Below are 22,345 nucleotides of genomic sequence, written 5' to 3' on the forward strand. Positions count from 1 at the left end.
AATAATTAAAAAGATTTTAAAACTTGCCCATTTTTCTTTATTAAACTGAAACAACGTAAGATTCAAATCCTTTGATTATAACCCAACTGCAGTTTTCAACTACTTCTCTCTCAAGCTGATCATTGAGTTCTGTGCAGGGTCACTAAGGTACAGGGTTTATTTTACCGGGTAAGACTGGAAGAAGCTGAAAATGGAGCCAGATTTGTCAGTGAGATGACACTAAATATCAATCTAATTGATATTTACCTAAATATCAAGCTAATTTTGTTCTTGTCTTTCCTCTCTCCTCTGTGAAAAGAAGGGTGAATAATTTTATTTTTTTTTTTACAGTACCAATCTCTCTACCCTTTGCATCACATTTTGTGGCCCAGCCATCTGATATTCCTATATCCCTCATGTCACCTAGCACCACCACCAACGTCAAAATCTCCTGCTCTTCTGAAACCTCCTTCTCATTCTTCTTTCCAGTCTATTTTTCGGTTGAGCTACTTTTCCCCTTGTCCTTGCTCTGCACTTCTGCTTTGTATAACGAACTATGGGTTGGGCTTTTCACCTCTGAGAAGTGAGCTTTGTTTTACTCTACTCGGTTGTCCCTCCAGGCCACATGTGGCCATGAGTTGTGGAACTAATAGAAAAGCAGAAGTTGTAAGATTTATTTTGGTCTGGTGAAACTGTCACAGTCTTCTGCTCTCATTACCAGCAAAAGACCTAGATTCCTTTTCCTAGATCAACAAAATATGACCACATACTAGATCCTTCTGAAATGCAGACATAATCTTAATTGCACTACAATGACTTTCAAAGTGATTTATATCACGGTACTTCACGGCTTTCATGGCTATCACGGCTTTCAATCAAATTGAGGGCAGCACATAAGGCTGAAGATCTCCATGCCTTCTTTACCTCATTCTTCCACAGTGAGGTCTCCCAGGACTTTCTGCTTAGCGAAAGCATTCAAAGAGAGGAACCATATGAAGATGAAATTAGGGTTTTATTTGAAAGATTTCAGTTTATACACGTCCATGGGATCAAGGGTTCTACATCCATGATTGCTGAAAGAACTTGTCAGCGTCCTTGCAGGGTTGCTTTGCATCATCTTTAAAAAGGTGGCAGAGATCAGGTGAGGTCCCTGGCAATGGAAGATAATGTCACACCTATCTGTCTTGAAAAAAGACCAAAAGGTCAACCTGAGGAACTACAGGCTGATCAGCCTCACTTTACTTCCTGGGAGAAGTCATGGAGAGAGTTTTTCTCAGAGAGCTTTTCTGGACATGTGGAGGAGAAAAAGGTAAGTGGAATGTATTCACTAAAGGTAAATAATGCCACACCAACTTTCTGGGATAAAAAGACTAGATTTAGGGATGACTTCAGCAAGGTTCCAACACTACCTCTCACAGCATTCTTGTATCCAAACTAGGATGTTACTCTCTAGATGACGGAATAAACAGCTGGGTTTAAAAATGATTTGATGGTCAAGCTCACACAGTAGTTCTTAATGGGTTGCACTTGGATGTCTGCCACACCTGGAGTATCACAAGGAGGTATCCTGGAGGAGGTGATGGAGTGCATCTTCATCAAAGCTGCAGATGGCAGCAAACTGGGAGTCGCCGTCAATATGCTTGAGGGCAGGGCTGCCATCAGAGGGACCTAAACAGGCAGGAAGAGTAAGCTGACAGAGATTGAAATTTAGCAAGGACAAAGGCAAGACGTGCCACCCAGTAAGAGCCCCCTTGCAGTGATACAGTCTGGGAGTGCCTGGCTGGGGAGCAGCTCTGTTGGCAAAGCCCTGGGAGCTCTGGTGGGCAGTGAGCTGAGCATGAGCCTGCACAGCCCTGGCAGCAACGAGGAGCAACAGTGTCCTGGGCTGTGTCAGCAGGAGCACAGATCAAGGGAAGGGATGACCCACCTCTACTCAGCACTTCTCATTCCACATCCAGGCTACTTCTGCCCATTTTGGGCCCTCCAGTAAAAAGAGTATTAATTGAAATTCATTCAGTGGAGGGCCACCAGGATGGTCAAGGTTGGAGCATCTGCCCTATCAGGTGGCTTAAGGGAGCTAGGCTCGTTCAGCCTGGGACAGAAAGGAGGACCTGAAAGCAACCTGCAGTGACAATGGAGAAGGTATGAAGGGGACAGAGCCAGGCTCTTTGTGGTGGGAAGACTAAAGACACTGAGCATAAAACAAACAATGGAGGTTCAGACTGTTTAAAAGCAAAACCTCTTTCACTGTGAAAATGGTCAAGCAGAAAAGTAGGTTATCCAGAGCGGCAGTGCGATCTCTGCCTTTGGAGTTTTAAACACTTGACTGGATACTGAACTAGTAACAAGCAACTTGGTCTGACCCCACAGCTAACCCTGCTTCAAGCAGGAGGCTGGACTGGAGACCTTTTGAGCTCCCTTCCAACACGAATTATGCTATGATCATACGACTGTCAGCTGAATGATATCACAGAATCACAGAATCACAGAATCACAGAATTTCTAGGTTGGAAGAGACCTCAAGATCATCGAGTCCAACCTCTAACCTAACACTAACAGTCCCCACTAAACCATATCCCTAAGCTCTACATCTAAACGTCTTTTGAAGACTTCCAGGGATGGTGACTCCACCACCTCCCTGGGCAGCCTGTTCCAATGCCTCACAACCCTTTCAGTAAAGAAGCTCTTCCTAACATCTGACCTAAAACTCCCCTGGCGCAACTTTAGCCCATTCCCCCTCGTCCTGTCACCAGGCACGTGGGAGAACAGGCCAACCCCCACCTCTCTACAGCCTCCTTTATGGTATCTGTAGAGAGCGATAAGGTCGCCCCTGAGCCTCCTCTTCTCCAGGCTGAATAAGCCCAGCTCCTTCAGCCGCTCCTCGTAGGACTTGTTCTCCAGGCCCCTCACCAGCTTCGTCGCCCTTCTTTGGCATATCTTCTTGGATATGCCACAGTAAGCTAGGAAGTGTTACTCTGTATCAGCTAGTAATGCACGGATAACTGGAACAAAAATTAATGAAGACTATTACAGCATTAAAAAGAGGTAAAATTTAATTTCCACTACTACCAACATATACAAGCAATATATGTGGCTTACTGGTTTGAGATAATTAGATTATAAAAAGATTCCAAATAAAATTTTAGAAAAACATCCTCAGAGAGTTCACTTCAAAATCCCAACCATTACTGTCATTAGCAAGTATGTAAAATTTCTTACTTAACAGAACAGTCAGTGGAGCACTGACAAATATTTTTTTTTTTTCTTTTATCACAATTTTTCTATTCTCATAAGACACTCTATCATAAAATTCTTTTTAAAACAGATGCAGACTGGTACAAAACATTGTCATGGGGGAAGCTATAAATGTGGCAAAGTAACAAATGACAAAATCATAAACAGCTGTCTGGGTACTAATTAACAAGCACTGCTAATTTGACCATATAAATATAAAATTTGTCAGCATGTGTGCATATATATATAAAATCTATATAAAATCCTAAATACTTTTTCAGAACATTAGCATTTTGCCAAATTCTAACATATTTATATTCACAAAAAGAAAATCAACAAGACAAAAGAAGTATCCCTGAACTGTTAATTGTAAACCCATATGGCTAACTCAGGTCAAACATTCCAGGGAGCAACAACAGGTCAAACTTCTTTTGGAGTTCTTCTAGTGTTTCCTAGTCTTTAGGTCTAGGACATGCTATGGTCAGCACATGGGACTTCTAAACTGTTCTTTTGAGTCATCTTTCTCCATTCAGCAAAGACCATATGTAACTGCTCCAGATTTGGGAATCCTCTCTGGAGGCTAGATGTTTAAAAGCTGGATGTTGACGTCCCTATTTAGTACATACTGTAAGACTTGGAGGAAGTTCAAATTGCAGGAAGGTTTTTTATTTTTTTATTTTTTTATTTTTTTAATGCTAAAATGATTGAATGTTGCTTAAATTATTACATCAATTATATACCAGTTCCCTTTTGCTTATTCCCCTTTCCTTGATCTTTTTGTAAACATGCTTTCAGTGCTGTTACAGGAATGATATAAGGATGTGGAAGAACTGATCCTTTACCTTGACCAAACAAGAATTAATAGAACAGTTAAAAAAAAAAACAAAAAAAAAAAAACAAGGCACAGTAGTTCCTGAGTGACTGCCAAACATATGTCCTTATTTACTAACCTTTATTTTCTTTAATTTGGCTAAACTTATCTGATTTTCTAATGTGAATATTCTGGAACACTTGCTTTGCACATCAAACAGACTTCTGTAGAAAGAAAGTTTGCTAAAAGAAAGGATTAAACATATCTTACACTATGACATACCAAATACTAAGTTTAAGAAACATAACGATGTTGGACAGTACATAAACAATTATATGAATATCTTTCACGAGCCAATTCAACATCAAAATAACTGGTTTTGCAAATACTACTATCTTTTACCTATGTAGAAAAAATAGGTCTATTATCTCAAATAAGTGCATCCAAGTTAACAAAATAAATTATTTACAGTACTGAAAATGCCATGTTTCAGATAATTTTTGGACATAAAAATTGGTCTTTAAAAAGTGTAGGGGGAAGGATAAGGAAAAATGCTAAAAATGTTTTAGATTTTTGGTAACTAGACACTACAAGGAGACGTAACAAAACTCAAATGTTGTTTATCTACCAGAAAAAACGTTGTCATTATAAAAATTACCACCACCACCACCCCCAATTTATTAAATCCTCTCTGGATCAGCTAAGCTATTGCTGAACTCATTTTACAGGCTTTTTATGTTTCTATTAACATGTGACGTTAATTATTACTATGAATACAATTGGATTGCACAAAAATAAAATGTAAAAAAAAGACAACAAACAAATAACCATACAAATGAGATTTTATCAATGTTCATTAATTTTGAACAGAAAGATTTAAACCAATCATAAAAGGAGTTAAATTTAATCAGACAATCTTTGAAATCATTAGTCAACTCAGCGTAAATTAGGCCTACTGTTTACACACACAGAGGAAAGCCAAGCAATATACAGTGAAAGTAAGAAAGTTGTAAAACTAAGCATCAGATTTTATTTTGCTCAGATAATAATTATTTTGATTAAATCAGAAACTAAGACCATCCTAGAAGAATAGGTATTGATAAGTTACCGTATTTAAAAATAAACATTTTTTAAAATTCCATTATCAGACAGCAATTTTTGCTCCATCGTACTGAGCATGTCATTGCCATTTTTTACAGATGTTCAGTCTTTTATTTCATATTATCAGTATGCCCAACCATCGAATGTCTCCCATGCACACAGAAGCTACAGAACTCTTTGTTTCCTAATGTGGAAGCCTAGGTCTACACACCCATTATTTCTTGGCTTTAAAGTTCATAGTGCATATTGAGCATCACCTGAAACAATTTTCTTTGGTAGCATTTTCACTGTGTATGCAAACACCAACATATTGTTTTCCATTACAATAAATAGCTTTTATTCAAAACAGCATCTGGATTATTACATTTCTTTATATTTAAAATTGGAAATAAATTGCATTATCTCTGAAACTGCTGTACAGCATAGTAGTTTAAAGTAAATGTTTTCCAATAACTACAATTTTCCTGTCTGGCTCGAACATTTTCCAATGCAGTCCCACAACAAAGGCACTGTTAAGAAGTAGGTTGGTTATTTTAATCAATTTGTATTTGAGCTGAGTTCAAAAGAACACTCACTCTCCATAAATATAAAGAAAACAAAGGGAATTCATCTGAAAGATGAAGAATAATTTGATCAAGGTTCTTCAGAAATTTGATTTTTTCTTCTCCATCATAGTCCAAGCTTGAAATATTACTTTTTTCTGTCTCATATTGAAGAAGTTGTTCCAGAATCATGAACAAAGAAAAAATATTTTCATACTGAGTAATGTCATACATTTCATGGATCTGGGAATAAAGGAAAATCAATGCATAAGCACAGTGTGGAAATGTTTCTCAAGCCCACTATCTCAGATGACAGTTTAAGGAATAATGTTAAAATTTGCAGTAATATATAGTACTTATATAATCAGAATGGCTATATATTCAGACACAATTACTTCTAAGAAATGTTTTCCTCTATGTGGTAACAGCCAAACAATCAAACTGCCATATCAAAGGTCAGCACAACTTCCTGTCCTGGAGTTAAAGAAGGTTTTCTCTATCTAATTATCCACACGCTGTGACATATAATAATGATCTACAAATCAACAACAACAGCTTTGTTTTAGACATATAATTAAAGTTGGTGGATTTCCATTTTCTGAGAAATGAAAAAAGTAAAAAATTCTTGCAATTGTCATCTATGCAAATCATGCTTCTAAAAAGCAAATTAAGTCAGGGTTCTTGCACTCAGTAGAAAATGTCCAAATCAGTATCCATATCTGTCTCAATTACAAAGGCAAAGTGCCAGTTTGTCAAATATCTTGCTGGCCAAACTTAGAATTTATTATAAACATTAGTGCTATCTGATGTAAATGCAACTGTCCTATATTTGGAAACCACAGTTTCAACCTGAATTTTTAGAATCTCTGCTGTACACAAGGAATAACTGGTAAGATAAAACCGTAAATCTTGGGGAATGATCTTCTCGGAATGAAATTCTATGTCCTGCTTAACAGTAAAATCTATCAATATGACCTTGTTCTGAAAAAGACTGCAATTATGGTAGCTGGTTGATCAGAACTCAAAGGCTAATCAGACCTGCTAGAAAATCAGTTATGTACTTTAGAAAATGGACCAATAGCTCTAGCAAACCTACACAACTCTTTAGGCCTAGAGTACAAAGCTACAGGCTTTGACATAGGTCTATGAAATCAATATGAAATCATTTTACCCCCCTGAACTATATACTGCGAGATTTTCCAGTGTATAGAATTTATTACATAACAATTGCTTTTATAGATGAGGTAAGCGATTCTTCATCCCACTAGAATCTAATAAAAAGACAGCATTTTGCCTTCTTCAGTAGATGGTGGCTCAGGGGAGTGTTCACTTTGTGTTTCTCTTTAACCTAAAATCCATGTTTGAGGCTCCCCAGAGTCAAATCCATGTCTGAGGCTCTCCTGCATCAAGGACAACACTAAGACATCACAGTCATCTGATTGCAAAGCCTTGATGGGGCAAAGTCATTTTGCTGAATTTTCCAGACATTGTAAAAATCAGGATAATTGATGAAAATATTATCCCTAGCCTTGCAAGTTTCAGTTACGACTCTCTGGAAGTTGGTAAGAAAAAACCCCGCAGTCCAAAAGCCACCCCCAATTAAATATTGACATTCTTATCACAACAGATAACAACAAAATTAAAAGCACAATATTAAGTATTTGTAAAGTCCAATTAAATCCAACTGTATAATTAGGAAAAGCCTTTTAATAACTTGACACTCTAACTTGCATGGTTTAAAGGGTTCTTTCCTTCTGTGGCACACTAGAAGACACTATCACATCATCACCATTTGGCTAGCACTCTGAAAATACATTTTCTTTCCCTCAGTAGCAGTGCATTCACAGCTTATTAATTTGTGTTAGCCCCTCATTAAATATTATAGAAAAAGAAAAAGCATACAATGGCAAAGTATGATTCTGATGAGAAAAATGACTATGCAGAAACATAATTTGAAGTTCTATGCTTCCAGCCACTGTAATTTGGGTATTAGAAGTACAATCTTACAAGGAAAAACCTTTGTTTGATTCATAAGTGTTGGCCTTACAAATTCACTCAGATCTTCCTTTCACATGAGTAATCAATAGAAAAGGTTTTAGAAAGCAAATTATGTCATTTCACTTATCCCTATAACCTCAGGCTCTTCCAAGCAGTTAAGCAACTGTGTTACTTTCAGTGGGTCTCAAAAAGTGCAACTAATTGCGACTTAGTAAACTATCTAATTGATTATGGATAATAGAAACCACAAGCTAGCTAATTACCTCTCATCTGCAAATACTACTGCACTAAAACAAAATGGGTTTAGCCACACAGAAAGGGTAAGTCTGATGGCAAGGAGGAAGCATTTATTGAGGTAATTGCTTTTCAGGGGACAAATGCACTTCAAAATAGTTTTGTAATACCAGGAAAAAAAAATCAGTCTAGAACATTTGCTGGCTCAAGGCTTATTAACCTTTCCAACCCATTTAATAATCTGAACAAAACATGTCTCCAGTTCTTTTCCCAGATGTTTTTGTGTAGCACTAATTGATGCAATTACTACCAATGTAAATCTATGGCACAGAATTAGCAGAGGAATATATTCATTGCTACCAATGGTTAGTTAGGTAACAAACCCATTCTTCTTGCTCACCAATGTGTTTAAGTGGGTAGCAGCATATGCACGTGTGCACATACATACACATGCACACACGAAGCTAGTCCATCCAGAGAGTTGAGGTATTGAAGTTGAGGTTGAAGGTTCGTAAAGCAAACCTTCTATGTAGATTATAATTTCAGTATATATTAACACTGATTTAAAATAAGTCTTAAACAAACTCTGCTTTTTCAGAAAGAATTTAAAGATAAGCATACTTTTTACAGATCAGATTGGTATGCACTGTCAATTTGGGATACTTTTTCTTTTCATGGCATCAGTCCTTGCTGATTTTTCCTCACAAGGTATTTGGAAATATGTTTATTAACAATAAAATGTATTTTGCAAGCACCTCATTTTTTAATTTAACTTTTGAAATTATTTGCTTGTTCTGATTTCTCAATCCAAATAAATAACTTAAAAAAATATTAATTATGTAAGACTGAGCTTTACGTAAGATAGAAACAAAGGACTATGGGGATCTCCTGGATGCATTAAATGATCTGCTAATCAGAACTCATGTATTTACATCAGCAAGTTGAGAATGGAGGAAATGAATCAAAAGCTGCAATTAATTTTCCTGTCTTCTCCAACATTAGAGGGTGACCACCAGGAACAACACACATTTTTACTACATAATCTGGAAGCCCAGAAGAAAGTCTATCCTGCCTTTTTTTTTTTACAATACTATTATAAACAAATAAACAAACAAAAACAACAACAAACAGTAATAACATGTTGAACATCAACAGTGCTATGTTCTCCTGTTACATTGATTTATAAGAGATCTCATGCTATTGGTAAAACAGCCCATGCCATTCTTCCAGGTCACAGAGGAGTTGCTCCAAGGAGCAATGCAAGTGAGCAGGAGCCCAGTGGTGCCCTGGAGCAGGGAGGTCCAACAGCCTGCTATACTGCTGTCCACATGCTCCCTACTTCGTGCCACAGCTAGCTCATGCATTTGTGTACCGCATCCAGGCTGGGGCAATCCCAAGCACAAATACAAGCTGGGTAGAGAACAGACTGAGAGGAGAATGAGGGTGCTGGGGGTGCTGGTTGACAAGAAGCTCTGCATGAGCCAGCAATGGGTGTTTGCAGCCCAGAAAGCCATCCATATCCTGGGCTCCATCAAAAGCAGAATGGTCAGCAGGGTGAGGGAGGCGATTCTCCCCCTCTCTTGGTGGCACAAAGCCAACAGCACCCACCATATAAGAAAGCACACGAGGGTAACTAAGGGTATCCCTAATTGCTGTTTAGTGTTCAAATAACATGCTGATAAGCATCTCTAAAATATTTAAGGCAGGCACACATGAAAGACTTCACAGGAAATCTTTTTGTTCTGAATTTAATGCCATTGTCTCTTGTTAGAAAGTAATTACCTTACAAATTGCTGTGCCTCAGGATACAGTCTTTAGCTGATTAGCATTTCTCTTTAATTGCTTTTTGTTTTGTGTTTTTGAAATTCAGAGTTCCCTAACATCACTCCCAGTAATCATAATCTCCATTACCCACATCAATATTCACCTGCCAAGAAAGTTCAAACTGATTTACACCCTCTTTCAGTATCTAAAGCAAAACTCACACACCCTACAATTCCTTAGTTAAATTTACAGTAAAGAAAAAAAAATCTTTTCAAAAACATTTTTGATCCTTTGTTCAATTGGATCTGAAATTCTAGTATTTCATGTCTTTATGGATGCTATCACTTTCTCCTCAAGTAACTCAGTAAGATTCAACATTCTACTTACAGATTAAGACAAAACTTGCCAGCAGAAAGGCTCAAGGAATAACTAATGTTTGTGAAAGTTCAATTCAAGAGGGGAGAATGTCAGTTAAACTCTCAGAATAAATGAATCTGCTGCTACAGTGCGTGTTGTGACTGCAGTTCTGAGCAACATTCTGTCAACATCATCTTGCACGTCCCAGCCAGACTCACCCTGGGCTTTTTTGTGAGATGTCTGAGAAGCAGCTGTAAGAATCCTCTGAAAATTGTCCGTCCAGAAATGGTAATTTGGAAAACACTTCTGAGAGCAAAGGGAACAAGCCTTTTAAATTCTATCACCCAAGGGGAAGATGTTTATCCCCAAAACATCTATGCATCGTGCCTCTTCCGTGTATCATTTACCAGGGTCACTGGTACTAGTCCTTGAATACTGAATTTCAAGAAATACTCAGGCCTTCTTAAGCAATATTATTCTTATCTAGTACTATGATTTCTACAACAGATTGTAAGAAATTAAACATACCAGCAATAAAGCATGCAGGTTTTCTTTCTTTCCTTTTTTTTTTTTTTTTTTTTTCTGGATGAAGAGAAAAAAAAAGCCTCTATACCTATAAACTCTTAGGAAAATAGCACTAAAAACAACAACAACAACAACAAAATAAAGTGCAAGGGGAGGAAACAGGCCTATCAATTCATTTATAAAGCATAATAAGTTTTTCTGTCTTTCTCAGATGTTCAGACATATGCTTCCCTCCAAAAGGGAGCCTTAACACAATTTATGTTGACTTTCAACTTCCATCAAAATCATAAAAATCCAAGAAAACAGACTGCACTACGTTTTTTGTTTTGCCTTACCTTCTACCCCACCTTTGAGGTCCTATTTGGGATTTGTTTTTCTTTCTCTACTTATGTTCTGTTTAGCTTTCAGGGAGTCAATGGATGGAAGACGTATGATGATCATTATGCATGAGGTACTAACTACAAGTGGGAACCAAGAAAAGACAGAGGCCTCAGCACATAAGCATTCAGATTTTACAACTAGAAGGTAAAGCAGTGTATCAAGTTAGAAGAACTTAACAGAAAAGTAACCTAAAAATCAGAAAGCATATAAGCTGTCATCCCATCAGTTTCCCCATTTATGAGGTACTATTCATGAGAAAAGAAAGAAGGAGGAAAGGAGAGGGATCTCATATTCTTTCTTCAAGCATTCTGAACAATGGGAAGGAGGTTCCTTCTGTCCAAAAACCCCGCTGTGCCTTGATTACAGCTGATGTTGGAATGGACTTTCCCTTCTGTCCTCCCAGACAGCACCGCATTCCTCATGGCCTCAATTGTCTATTAAGATTTCCACTCAATTCCCTGGGTCAGCCTTAAAGATAACAAGATTCTTTTTTTTTTGCAAAAAGGTGAGAGATAATGCGTACACAACATCACTTCATACTCTAGCATACGTAGTTTTTTTTTTTTTTTTTTTTCATTTACCAAGTGTATGAATACCACAGGCAACCACTGTACTGTTGCTAACACAGGAGGTTCCCTCTGAACATCAGGCAGCACTTCTGTGCTGTGTGGGTGATGGAGCACTGGCACAGGCTGCCCGGAGAGGCCGTGGGGTCTCCTTCCTCCAAGACCTTCGAAAGCCACCTGGACATGGGCCTGGGCAGCCTGCTCTGGGTGGTCCTGCTTGAACAGGGGTTGGAGCAGATGGCCTCCAGAGGGCACTGCCCACCCAGAAAGTCTCTGATTCTGGATTCGTAATTTTTGATAACACAAGTTTATGTATCTTTGGAGAATGCACCGAAGTACTGAAAATAAAAGTCACTTTGCTTTAGTGGCTCTAACAAACACAATTCTGAGAGTAATGTCAGATGTATGCTCATTAGTACGTTATCGTAATTCATTCATTTTGAAAAGAAGCCTTTTGAACGTGCTTTTCATCTCACAGGGCTTTTTTGTTTTTCTACAAGCATGATACACTTGCCTCTCATTCAGCTTGACTTACTAAAAACATCACCTCTTCCAATATCAGGGATGAAAAGCATTAAATAAAACTAGCAAGTGACAGATGGCTGGTCTGACAAGAAATCAAAGTAGTAGTTTAAACCCACAACGTGCATTTAAATTGCTTGCCACAGAACACTGCGGATGCTGAAAGTTTGCATGGCGTGAAAGGTTACGTACACAAATGCATGTACAAACAGACAAACTCCACCCTAGATAGTCCAAATTGTTTTATGCTGGGGAAATATTCCTGTAAATATCTCCACACCCTTCCCTAAACCTCTACTTCAACGGCTGTCAGAAGCAGAATATTTGGCCTCTGGTCTGACAGCATGACCACTTTCGTGTTCCCCTGCCTCTTCTCTCCATCTTCTTTACTGCCCTACGTGCTACCAACACCATGTTACTTCAGAGAAAAAAAAAATCCCCTCCCTTTCTGGGGGAAAGTAAAGATTATTTTCAGCTCAGGAAGCCAAACAATTGCTCTCTATGCAGAACAAACTTCATCAGCTATAGTGAGTCAGCTCCCTCCAGATCCAAAGAGAACCACTCCAGCTTCCCAATCACAAAGTGAACAGAAAAAAAATAAATAGGAGTTTTCAGGCTAACTGAAAGCACAATACCTGTTCAAAACTCCTATCTAGCTGCAGCGAAACAGATTATAAAAGCCATGAAAAACAAGATAAACCTACCAAACAGCAAGAAGAGTGATTCATATAGGACATTGTCCTATATGAAGGAAAGCACAAAGCTGGTTGGGACACAAGCCTAAGATTTGTAAGAAAAAAATGACATCTGTTTTCACTTTTCCAATTGATTCATTTGATTCATTTTCCAATGAATCAAAGTCCCTGTATTCTTTCCATAAATAAAAAAGGAAATGCTAAAGATGATAGGCTTCCTTCCAATTAACCAGTTATTCTTCCTCTTCCATGGACAGAGGCTGAATACTGAATGACCGTTCAAGACAATGTTATCTTAATCAACCTCTGTCTTTGGTTTAGGACGAAGCATTTTATTTATCTACTTTTTATTCCTCTTGTTTGGGCATAAATCTTACATTTTGTTGTACAAAAATGTACAAAAACAAATCTTTAGGAAAACATATTTCAAATAAATTAATATACAATATACATTTCATATAAATGAAACATTTCCAAAAACTAACTGCTGAAAATGGTTATTTCCCTTAGATAAGACACAAAACTTGTTTTTTTCAGCAATGCTAGTATCTGCATAAAACACCAGCTTTCCACTAGAATTATGTCAACAAAACCCATAAACCTCCTCTCAACTTTCAGAGACTACCATCAAAGGCAGAATTTTAACAGGAAGCCTTGAGAGGCACAGTAGGGTATTGTGATTTCATGAAAATTAGATAGGATAGACAAGCAGGGATACTTATTTAATGTATACAAATTCTGTGGAATACGTATGTAGAATAAATCGTGGATATTAGAATTCAACCACATGAAAATGATATTGCTTATTCAGCTGAAATTTGTGAGAAATTATAGAAACACAACATCTACTTGAAAATCATTCAAAATATAAAAAAAATCATGAAAGAGCACACCACAGTGTATCCAAGAGATTATATACACGCTGTAAAGCTTCATTTTAGAAGCAATTACTCCTTTGCCTAAAACATGACAAAATAGAGAATTGAACAGATTGCTTCCCACAATCTTTCTAGGCTTTACAGAAATGAAATGGTATGACTGTGAGTAAATATGGTTTCTCCTTCAAATTTGCTTTTCCACTAATTTCACATTATACTCTCTCGGAAAACTCCAGACCAGTAGTTTTCTAGAAGTTTTCATGTATTTTATTTATTTTTAAGTGCTACAGCTGTACAGAAGTGCAAAAAGACAGTTTTTTTAAGAGCTTCAGAGCAGTAGTTTGGAACTGCAGAACCAGCACTGGAAAGCAATGATATGCAGTTCAAGACTGGCCCTCTAAAATTCAGCAAGCTGCGGAACCTCTAAATACAGCTACATTTAGAAATATTCTTTTGAAACCAACAAACTTCTACAGCTGTGTGAAAACTGTGGCATCCTGACAGAACACACATACACACAAATAAACTTGAAAGGGATTAGACAACAAATGGTTTGAAAGAAAACCAAGTTGGCTTCCATTTCTGAAGCAGAAAATATTGTAAAAATTTTACAGTCAGGATTGTGTACAAAAAAAATGCTTACAATTCTAAGGTGCAGTATCATTGGAAACAATCATGGAAGAATTCTTAGAGAAACATCTGAGATCTGTGAACATTATTATTATTAATGAAATGTATGGCCTAATAGGCCATACCAAACCAACCAAACTACAAAGGCTTCCTATACTCAAATCTGGAATAGTCAGATGTTTGATGTTAGGTTTGGGGCAAATGAGAGATGTTAGATGTTAACCTTGAGGCACATTCTCTGTTGTGCAAAGTCATAGTTTGTGCATGGCCAAATCTTCAATCTGAATTGTTCTGAGCATCTTCCCTGCTTCACTTGACAACGGCACAACTGGCCTTAACTTAAGGAAAAGATGTTAGACAGTATAAAGTTAGGTCAAAATTTGGATGTAGAATGGCAACATTTTCAGCAAGCACACACTCAGTTACAGTAACACCCATTCATTGTGCCAGCAGGATGCCATTGAGAAGTGATGGATTTGAGAATATCAGGATTTGAGATGATCTAGAAGAAAGTTAAAGAAAATTCAAAAGATTTACACATGGCAGGAGAAGCATGTGATTTTTCAATCTGTGGCAGAACTTTTATGCCACAGATCAATAACACTACCTAGAACTGACAGCTCACAGAGAGGTGCAGGCCCCTCTGTCCTTCTCAGAACTTGTTTGAAGGACAATGCAGTGCAGCTGAGTTAGGCACCATACAGCTGAGTACCCTAGGAAAAAGACAGTCAATTTTATCGTGTCCATACTATGCCAAAGACCGAAGAACAATAATGCTAAAAACAACCAGAAGTGTACTGCATTTCCCTGAGTCACCCAAAAGCAGACTGTTGCAGGTAAAGTGCAGAGAGATATCATAATAGTTTAAAGCAGAAGCACCAATTTCAGCAGTCATTAGAAACAACTGCCCAACCAGAACTGTATGACCAAAGTCAAAAAAAAAAAAAAAAAAAAAAGTAAATTGAACAAAGCACAGTAAAACAGCATTTGCACTGAGAGACCTAAAAGACGGCATTTTAGACGAATGAGGTGCCTGTTGCAGCTATTACAGAATGCTGACATAAACATACCTCCTGGGGCCTGCACGGGACGCTGATGTATGTTAGCGAACTGAATTTTCCAGCAAGAAAATTGTCATTTATGCGGATGTGTTATGATAACTGCAGAAAACGCACATCACAGTAGCATAAGACAAACAGAATAGAACAGTAATAGAACAATGCATCATTCTGTGACACTGCTGGAAGTCAAGTACATACTTGTACTTGGTAGAACTGAACTTTGTAGAACAAGAGTTCAAACCCATCTTTCGTGATGTCCCTGCCATTCCTTTTCCCACAGTACCCCAATCTCCACCCTTTAAGCTCTTCTCCATCTTTTCCCTCCCTGATCTGAGGAAAATAGGAGGTAAAATAAAGTGTCCCACTGACATTCTTGGCCAAGAATAGAACCACGCTAATCTGAAACATATAAGCTGCTCTTCATCACCAGAAACTCTTTTGCATCTCTGAATTCTGAATCTGAACAAAATAGATTTTCTTTTTAAAATTTGGTTTGATCTTCCCACAGGAAGAAGGCATTATTTAAGAACTCTGAAACACTGCATGCTGCTTGTATGAAAAGCAGAGTTTAAAAATGCAATTAGAATGTGGTACATACAATTACCGAACAATTGTGGAGCTTAACAAGGAGGTTACAGAAAACAGTCCCTAGTCCTCACCACCATTAAGACAGCATATGACCTTTGGTGTAAGAGAACAAATCACGTCATACTAGAAGAACTAAGGTAACTGACAGATTCTCAAAGATCATTCTGTTCTTTCTGCCAGTGCCACAGTGCTTGCCAATTATTAGACGAGCACACAGCAGACTAAATGCAATGCTAATGTCAGGTTTACTGTGCAATCAGAATGCAATGCTACATACAGCACAATATTTATTATGAATGTGTACTGAAAAGATTAGAAAAATTTCAGCAATTCAAAGGAGAATTAACCTTCCAAAATGATAGCTGAACTTCATTTTGAGGCAGATTTTTTTTAATTAGGTTGGTCGGGAACAAGAAATAAACAATTATTCCCTCTAACTGTGAACCAGATGTCACAATTCAAAATACCTGCTACTTTGTTTTGCATAAAAATCTATTTACTATCAGTTCGTTCTGTTTAATGACTACCAGTAGGCAATGCATACAGGAATGTAGCAATACTTCTCTGAGGGCTGTTAGCAGCACAATGGCATTCCTCTTTTCTCAGCTATTGAATTGTGTTACTTTAAACAGCTATATTGTTGTACATTTAATACAATTTAACATAATTGCTTAATTTATTAGTAAGGATTAAAACTACTGTGCAAGATATTAAAAGATAATATTAACAACTTGTACTGAAGGCAGGCCACATAAATCTTAAAAGTGACTTAATATGACTGCAGGAATTACATTAAGAAAAATTTGTCAGGAAATCATTATGGACTGACTCATTAAAGGAGGAGAAAAGAAACAAAATCAAATGCTATCAAAATTAAGCTGCATAGATCATCTTTGTTATGCTGTATTAGACACCTAGAAAGTTTCTAGCTATTAGAAGATGTAGGCTACATGGACTAGTAATCTACTAACCAGTGAAAGATGTCAGCTACAATATTAAGAAAACTCTTGTTTTAATGGTCAAACTTAGGTCATTAGACAAAAGTCACTATCTGAATCTGGGCTTTTTTTTACATTCTATTGCTACCATCCATATTCTCCGCCAGAGCACTCATATAGCAGAGAGAAAAATCCTGGGACAATGCAGCAATTTTCAGACTATGAACAAGAGACTATTGCTGCATTTTAATGGCTTTTAGGTAGCTATACGAAATACATACCCTCAAGCTTCTCTGATGACAGCACATTAGCCAATAACGAACTCATGCTCTGACTGTTTCTGCTACCTGACCTAACTCATTTAAATCTAATTCAGGTCCTCTATTGGCATACAGCCATTGACTTAGAAATGTTTTTAAGCTTTCCAGTCCACAAATTCTTAAGGTTTTCTCATTTGGTTTTGTCACAGGTCTGTCTCTTTTCCTTAATATTATGTATTTTAGATTCCTATGGAAGATGGAGTGATTAACACCACATATGAACTACGGCTCATTTAATGTTCTTTTCAGTCCTCAGTTGTCTGGCCAATAAGAATTGAAAGAATTCCCTAATCCTAAAGGATCAGATTTTTTCCACCTACTGTTCCCTCAAAGGGATGTCAGACTAGTGTTCAGAACTGTACAAGGTCAGACTGGGGCCATTACCACTCTGTATGTGGCTTTACCTTCCCATGAAGCTTTCTAGGATAGCTATAAACTCTTTTAGGAATAAAATATGTCTCAATATCTGTTCCAATCTCCCATGTTCCCAGGTGACACAGGGGTTTATCAACAAGCAGGAAATCAGCTTATGTATATATTTTTTTCTCCCAGACCTTGAAAGTCTGAGATTGCATCACAGTTAGCAACTCAGAGATGAAGGACCTGGGTGACTGTGTTCCAGAACAATATTAATTCTACTCCCTCTCAAACAAAGTAAGAGCCTATGAGCTGCACTTGTCTGATAGCATTGTCCAAAAGCTTCTTGATCTTAGTGGGCTTATTGCCACGGCAAGCTCCCTGTAGAGCCTGTTCAGTGCCCGACCACTCTCTCAGTGAAGAGCCGTTTCCTGAAGAGGAAGACTGCTTCACAGAGTAGGTAGTAGAATCCCTATGCTCATGGAAAGGCAGAACTTGCAAAAGCAAGTAATTTGCCAAATCATGAGGAGCACCATGGTCTCAAGACAAAGAAGCTTCTCAATACTGCCAAATTCTGTAGCCAGAGAGTCTCAAATAAATCGGGCTAAAAGAACCAAAGCAGTTCTGAGAGTGATTCTCCCAATATACCACATTTTTCCAACAGCAAGAATGAAAGTGGTGGCATCTGCCGGTGCTTAAGCATGGGACACAAGACTTCCTTTTGGATAAAGTCAATGGCTCTTTCTGCTTTATTAGAGCAAGTTACTAACAATAGAAATCATACAAAGTTTTATGAATTTCTTCTTAATGCTGAAAAAGGGTAGTAGAACTTGAAAGGACAGTTTTCTGCCTTTTTGAGTCAGCGGTTGTAAATCATCATCATTTGGGACAAACATCTTTTATTTCAGAGCTCTATTTGAGCACTAAGTTCATGTTTTCTGTCCTAAGACACATTTTACTGTCAAGCAAATGTGCACAACAGCAAAAAAGAAGAAATATATTTGACCATTAGCAGGACAGATAGTGTCCTGCTACCTATCTGCTGTAATAATATGGGGAGTCAGATAGTCAACAGCACATTCTTCCTGAACCAATGCTGTTTCTCACCTCACAGTCATTTGTACCAGAAAACAAGCTCAACATATTAGGGGTGTAGCATTTAAGATATTTTTATCGAAGTAATACACATGCATTGTTCTTAAGAGCAATCAACACTTGAATGTGGAAGACTACTGTGACAAGAAAATAGTTATTCCACTTATATATACTTGGTCTTCCCATCCTTGCCATCTGTCCAGGTGTCACCTTTTCCTCCTGACAAACTTAGAAGAGTTTTGGAAACATTTAGAAACACTGAGTACGAGTTTTCAAGGAGCAGTTACAACTTTTGAATTCTTTAGCACATTCAGGGTTTCTTGCATAAATTGCAGTTTCTTCTAATGACATTTTCTCAGAACATTTTCTAAGGTTAGAACACAGTATTTTTTGAACCTGTTATTCTTATTCTGTTTAGATCAGACCTAGATCCTCAGAGAACCACAAAATACTGGCTGAAAGTTAATGCCTTAGAGAGAAGCACATCTGAAGTGTTATCAATAGCCCAAAGATAAAAGTTAAAGCTGAGAAGGACAAAAAGGTCGCATAGAATTAGCTCACATAATGGACTGAGCTAACTCTTTCATGGAATGCCCACGTGGAAAAAGTAGAAAGAAATTTCTGGCACAGGATCTGAAGACTGGAAAGAAAATATACTAGGTGTTACCTGTGAACAAATGTATCTTCTCTGCATTGTATACATGTGTTGTAATCCCTCATTTGTTTCTTCTTTAAATTGCAATTTTCCTTTCTCTCAGAATAGATGACCTTACATGTCTATAAATCTGCTGCTCTTATCTGAAGCCTTTCTGTTCTGTTACATATTTTTTCTGAGAAGACATTATCACATGCTTGCTGCAACTATATCTTGCTGCAATTGATATCTTTACTAGTTTACCTCATAGTCTTAGTAACAGCTTAAAACAGTTGCTCTGCCTGGAAATAACAGCTAGCAACCTATTTTCTACACTTGTTAAATGATATTAAATTAAATTTCAAGAATTCATTCTTAAGGGTGAAACAAAATATTAATTCATTATGGCCAAGAATGAAAAATAACACTAATTGAAGTATTCCAAATTTGAATCTAAAATAGCTAGCACCACCTTGCTACACTAACTTACGAAAAAATGACAAAATACTTGGAGTGCTTTTTAATTTTCTTCTCTTGCCCTGCAGTATGATTTATCTTATGATTTAAAACTGGGCTTAATTGCATATTAAGAGATGACAATATGTGCAAAAAGATTTTATTAATACAACTGCCTGTTATACTTCATATTGAAAACAATCTACGCTGGCTCACCTATAAAATAAGCTCATAACAAAGGCTTACTTCATGCAAAGAAGCACATTGAATATTCCACACAGAGTGTAATTGCCATTCTACTGGTTTTATAATATTCATATTTGTAAGCAATTTTGAATAGCAGTCAATTACTTATTCTATTGGAACGCTCCCCTTACATTTACATTAAAAACTTTTGCGAAGACAGTCACTGACTGGCATTAATAATTTTGCAGGAACACAGATACATCTTTTAGGTTTAATTTGACTTTGCTCAAGTATGGAAGTATTTTTTTCTTTGTTTAAAAAAAAAAAATAGTTCAAGTATTTAGTGATTATTCCAGTAGCTTCAGTATTCACTGCAGAGACAGACAACTGAGTTCTGAATTGCTTTAGAAAGCTACAGCACAGTAGTAACACCATTAAAACATATTGCCACAGATGCTTAAAAAGACTTTTGACAATCTATTTTAAGAATGAACTCTGGATTTTAACAGGGAGTGTAAGTAAATAAAAGAGGAATTAATGCAATACAAATATGAATGACCTGTAAGATTAGCAAAACACAATACTTTAGGTATTTTTGATGTGAAACCGAGTTAGCAAGACTGGAAAAATATGTTTGACGGTTGTCTTCCTAGTTCTGCTAACCCTTCTACTTTGTCCTCCTGTTATGGAAAATGATGCAAGAAAAAAGTATTTTGTATTAATTACATGTCCTATTTAGTGCTGGACTGGTTTTGCTGTGCTTCATTAGTTAATCAAATGTGAATATTATATAAGCGGTATTTTAAGTGGTATGGTATAGAACTTAGTAAACTGCAAAGAACAGTGCAATCTGTTAGCATAAATCAGAGATGAAAGTGTACAATTCTATCATTTCTGCAGAAAGTAACACTCTGAAAGAAAATGGGACATCAAAAGCACTGGTACTGACTGATTTTATTTAAATGAATATATGCAAATCTCTTCCTTCCCACTTCCAACTTGAAATAAGAGACTTAGATTCTTCAACTAAGGAAACCACTTTGCAATTTACAAACAATCTCTACAGTAAGTTGCACAGAAAAACAAAATTTAAGAAGTATGTGTTTAACTTTTCCTACTTTGTAGAATAGCTGTCTCCCACTCATTGTGTCTACTGCTGCCAAGCCTATCCTTAAATGTTCACTTCTTTCTGAGCACTGTATCAGGAGTTTACTGAAAGATTTCACACTGAGAAATAGGCACATGCAAGTGGAAGCACTGTGGTACTTCTTCAGTTATGTCCCACTGTGATGGGACACTTGCAGTCTTACAGTACAAAGCACTTCTGTTGTTTGTTTTCTAAATCAAGAAATGTACAAGATAAAAGTATAAATATTTAATAAAAATCAGATGAATAGCAGTTCAGCTTCTAAACATAGTGAACCAATTAAAAAGTTCTGAAACTTGAAATATCAACAACCTTGGAGCAAACCATGCAGTGAAATGACAAGGATCAATTATTAAAAATGAAAAGCAAAGAGAGATGCAAAAAGTTGTGAAAAAAGAAGCCCAAACCGACTGACAGCAAAAACCTAAACAGACAGTGATGGTGACTCACTAGCCCACTTTGAGGAGCGTACCCTAACCAGAAAATCACATCTACTGCTCAGTCTTAAATATTAGCTTCAAGCAGGCACACAATATAAGAACCAGAAACAACAGTGAGCTGGGATAAGAAATCAGTTATTTCAGGATTTACAACCAGACAGTCCTTGTTTGTATATTATTTGTTGCTTTTCCTTAAGTCCACGACATTCTATTTTGTGTGTGTATATGAGACTGCAGAAGGCAGTAATTCTACAGTCCATAAAATCAAAATAAATAAATAAAAATCCTTCTTTGCTGTTACTTCGCTTACTTACAAATCAATTCTCAAAAGGTTTTTCTTTCTGTTGCTGTTTTCAGATCTTACGACACAGTTTCTTTCCCCTTCCTAATTCTAAGTCTGTATTAATTCCGTGGTGCTTCTACAGCACAACTGGCCTCAAAGGGAGAGTGTAGAAACAAACGAAATAAACAAATTCATATTTTTCAGAACAAATATTTTGATTTACACCAAAGAAACACACAAAACTAGAGCAGTAAGTCTACTCCATTTTGAAAATAACTCCAAGTTCTTGGTGATCACGTACCTGAAACAATATTAAATAGTGTGATGTTTTTACATGGTTTTTAATTTTGTATCTAGAAGGAACCACAAAGATTACATTGTTTGATCATAAAGGTTCTCAAAGAAAAAAAAAAAACTTTTTATTTTTATTTATTTTTATTATTATTATTATTTTTTTTTAACCAGAAATTGCATTTAATCATCTTTCAGAAAGGCACTTAGATTTCTATTAAAGATGATAAACTGTGGAAGTCGCTATTCTCCTTGTTATCTGTCATATATAACCTGAATTTTCCAAGTGTTAATATGAGAGATAGAAAAGTATGCTGATGTGAAAACAAACC

At 36.9% G+C, this 22,345-nt stretch overlaps 1 protein-coding gene across 1 annotated transcript in view; it reads right to left on the reverse strand.

The window, feature by feature from the left end:
- Positions 1–4,456: 4,456 nt before the first annotated feature.
- The window catches only part of MEI4 (meiotic double-stranded break formation protein 4), an 85,542-nt gene continuing 67,653 nt past the window's right edge, over positions 4,457–22,345 (reverse strand). Inside the window, exon 5 of the mRNA XM_035323360.1 lies at positions 4,457–5,910. Within this exon, the coding sequence (XP_035179251.1) occupies positions 5,659–5,910 (252 nt within the window). The 3' untranslated portion in view covers positions 4,457–5,658. The remainder of the gene's footprint in view (positions 5,911–22,345) is intronic.

The sequence above is a fragment of the Oxyura jamaicensis genome, chromosome 3 (genome assembly GCF_011077185.1).
Source record: "Oxyura jamaicensis isolate SHBP4307 breed ruddy duck chromosome 3, BPBGC_Ojam_1.0, whole genome shotgun sequence".
NCBI lineage: Eukaryota > Metazoa > Chordata > Aves > Anseriformes > Anatidae > Oxyura > Oxyura jamaicensis.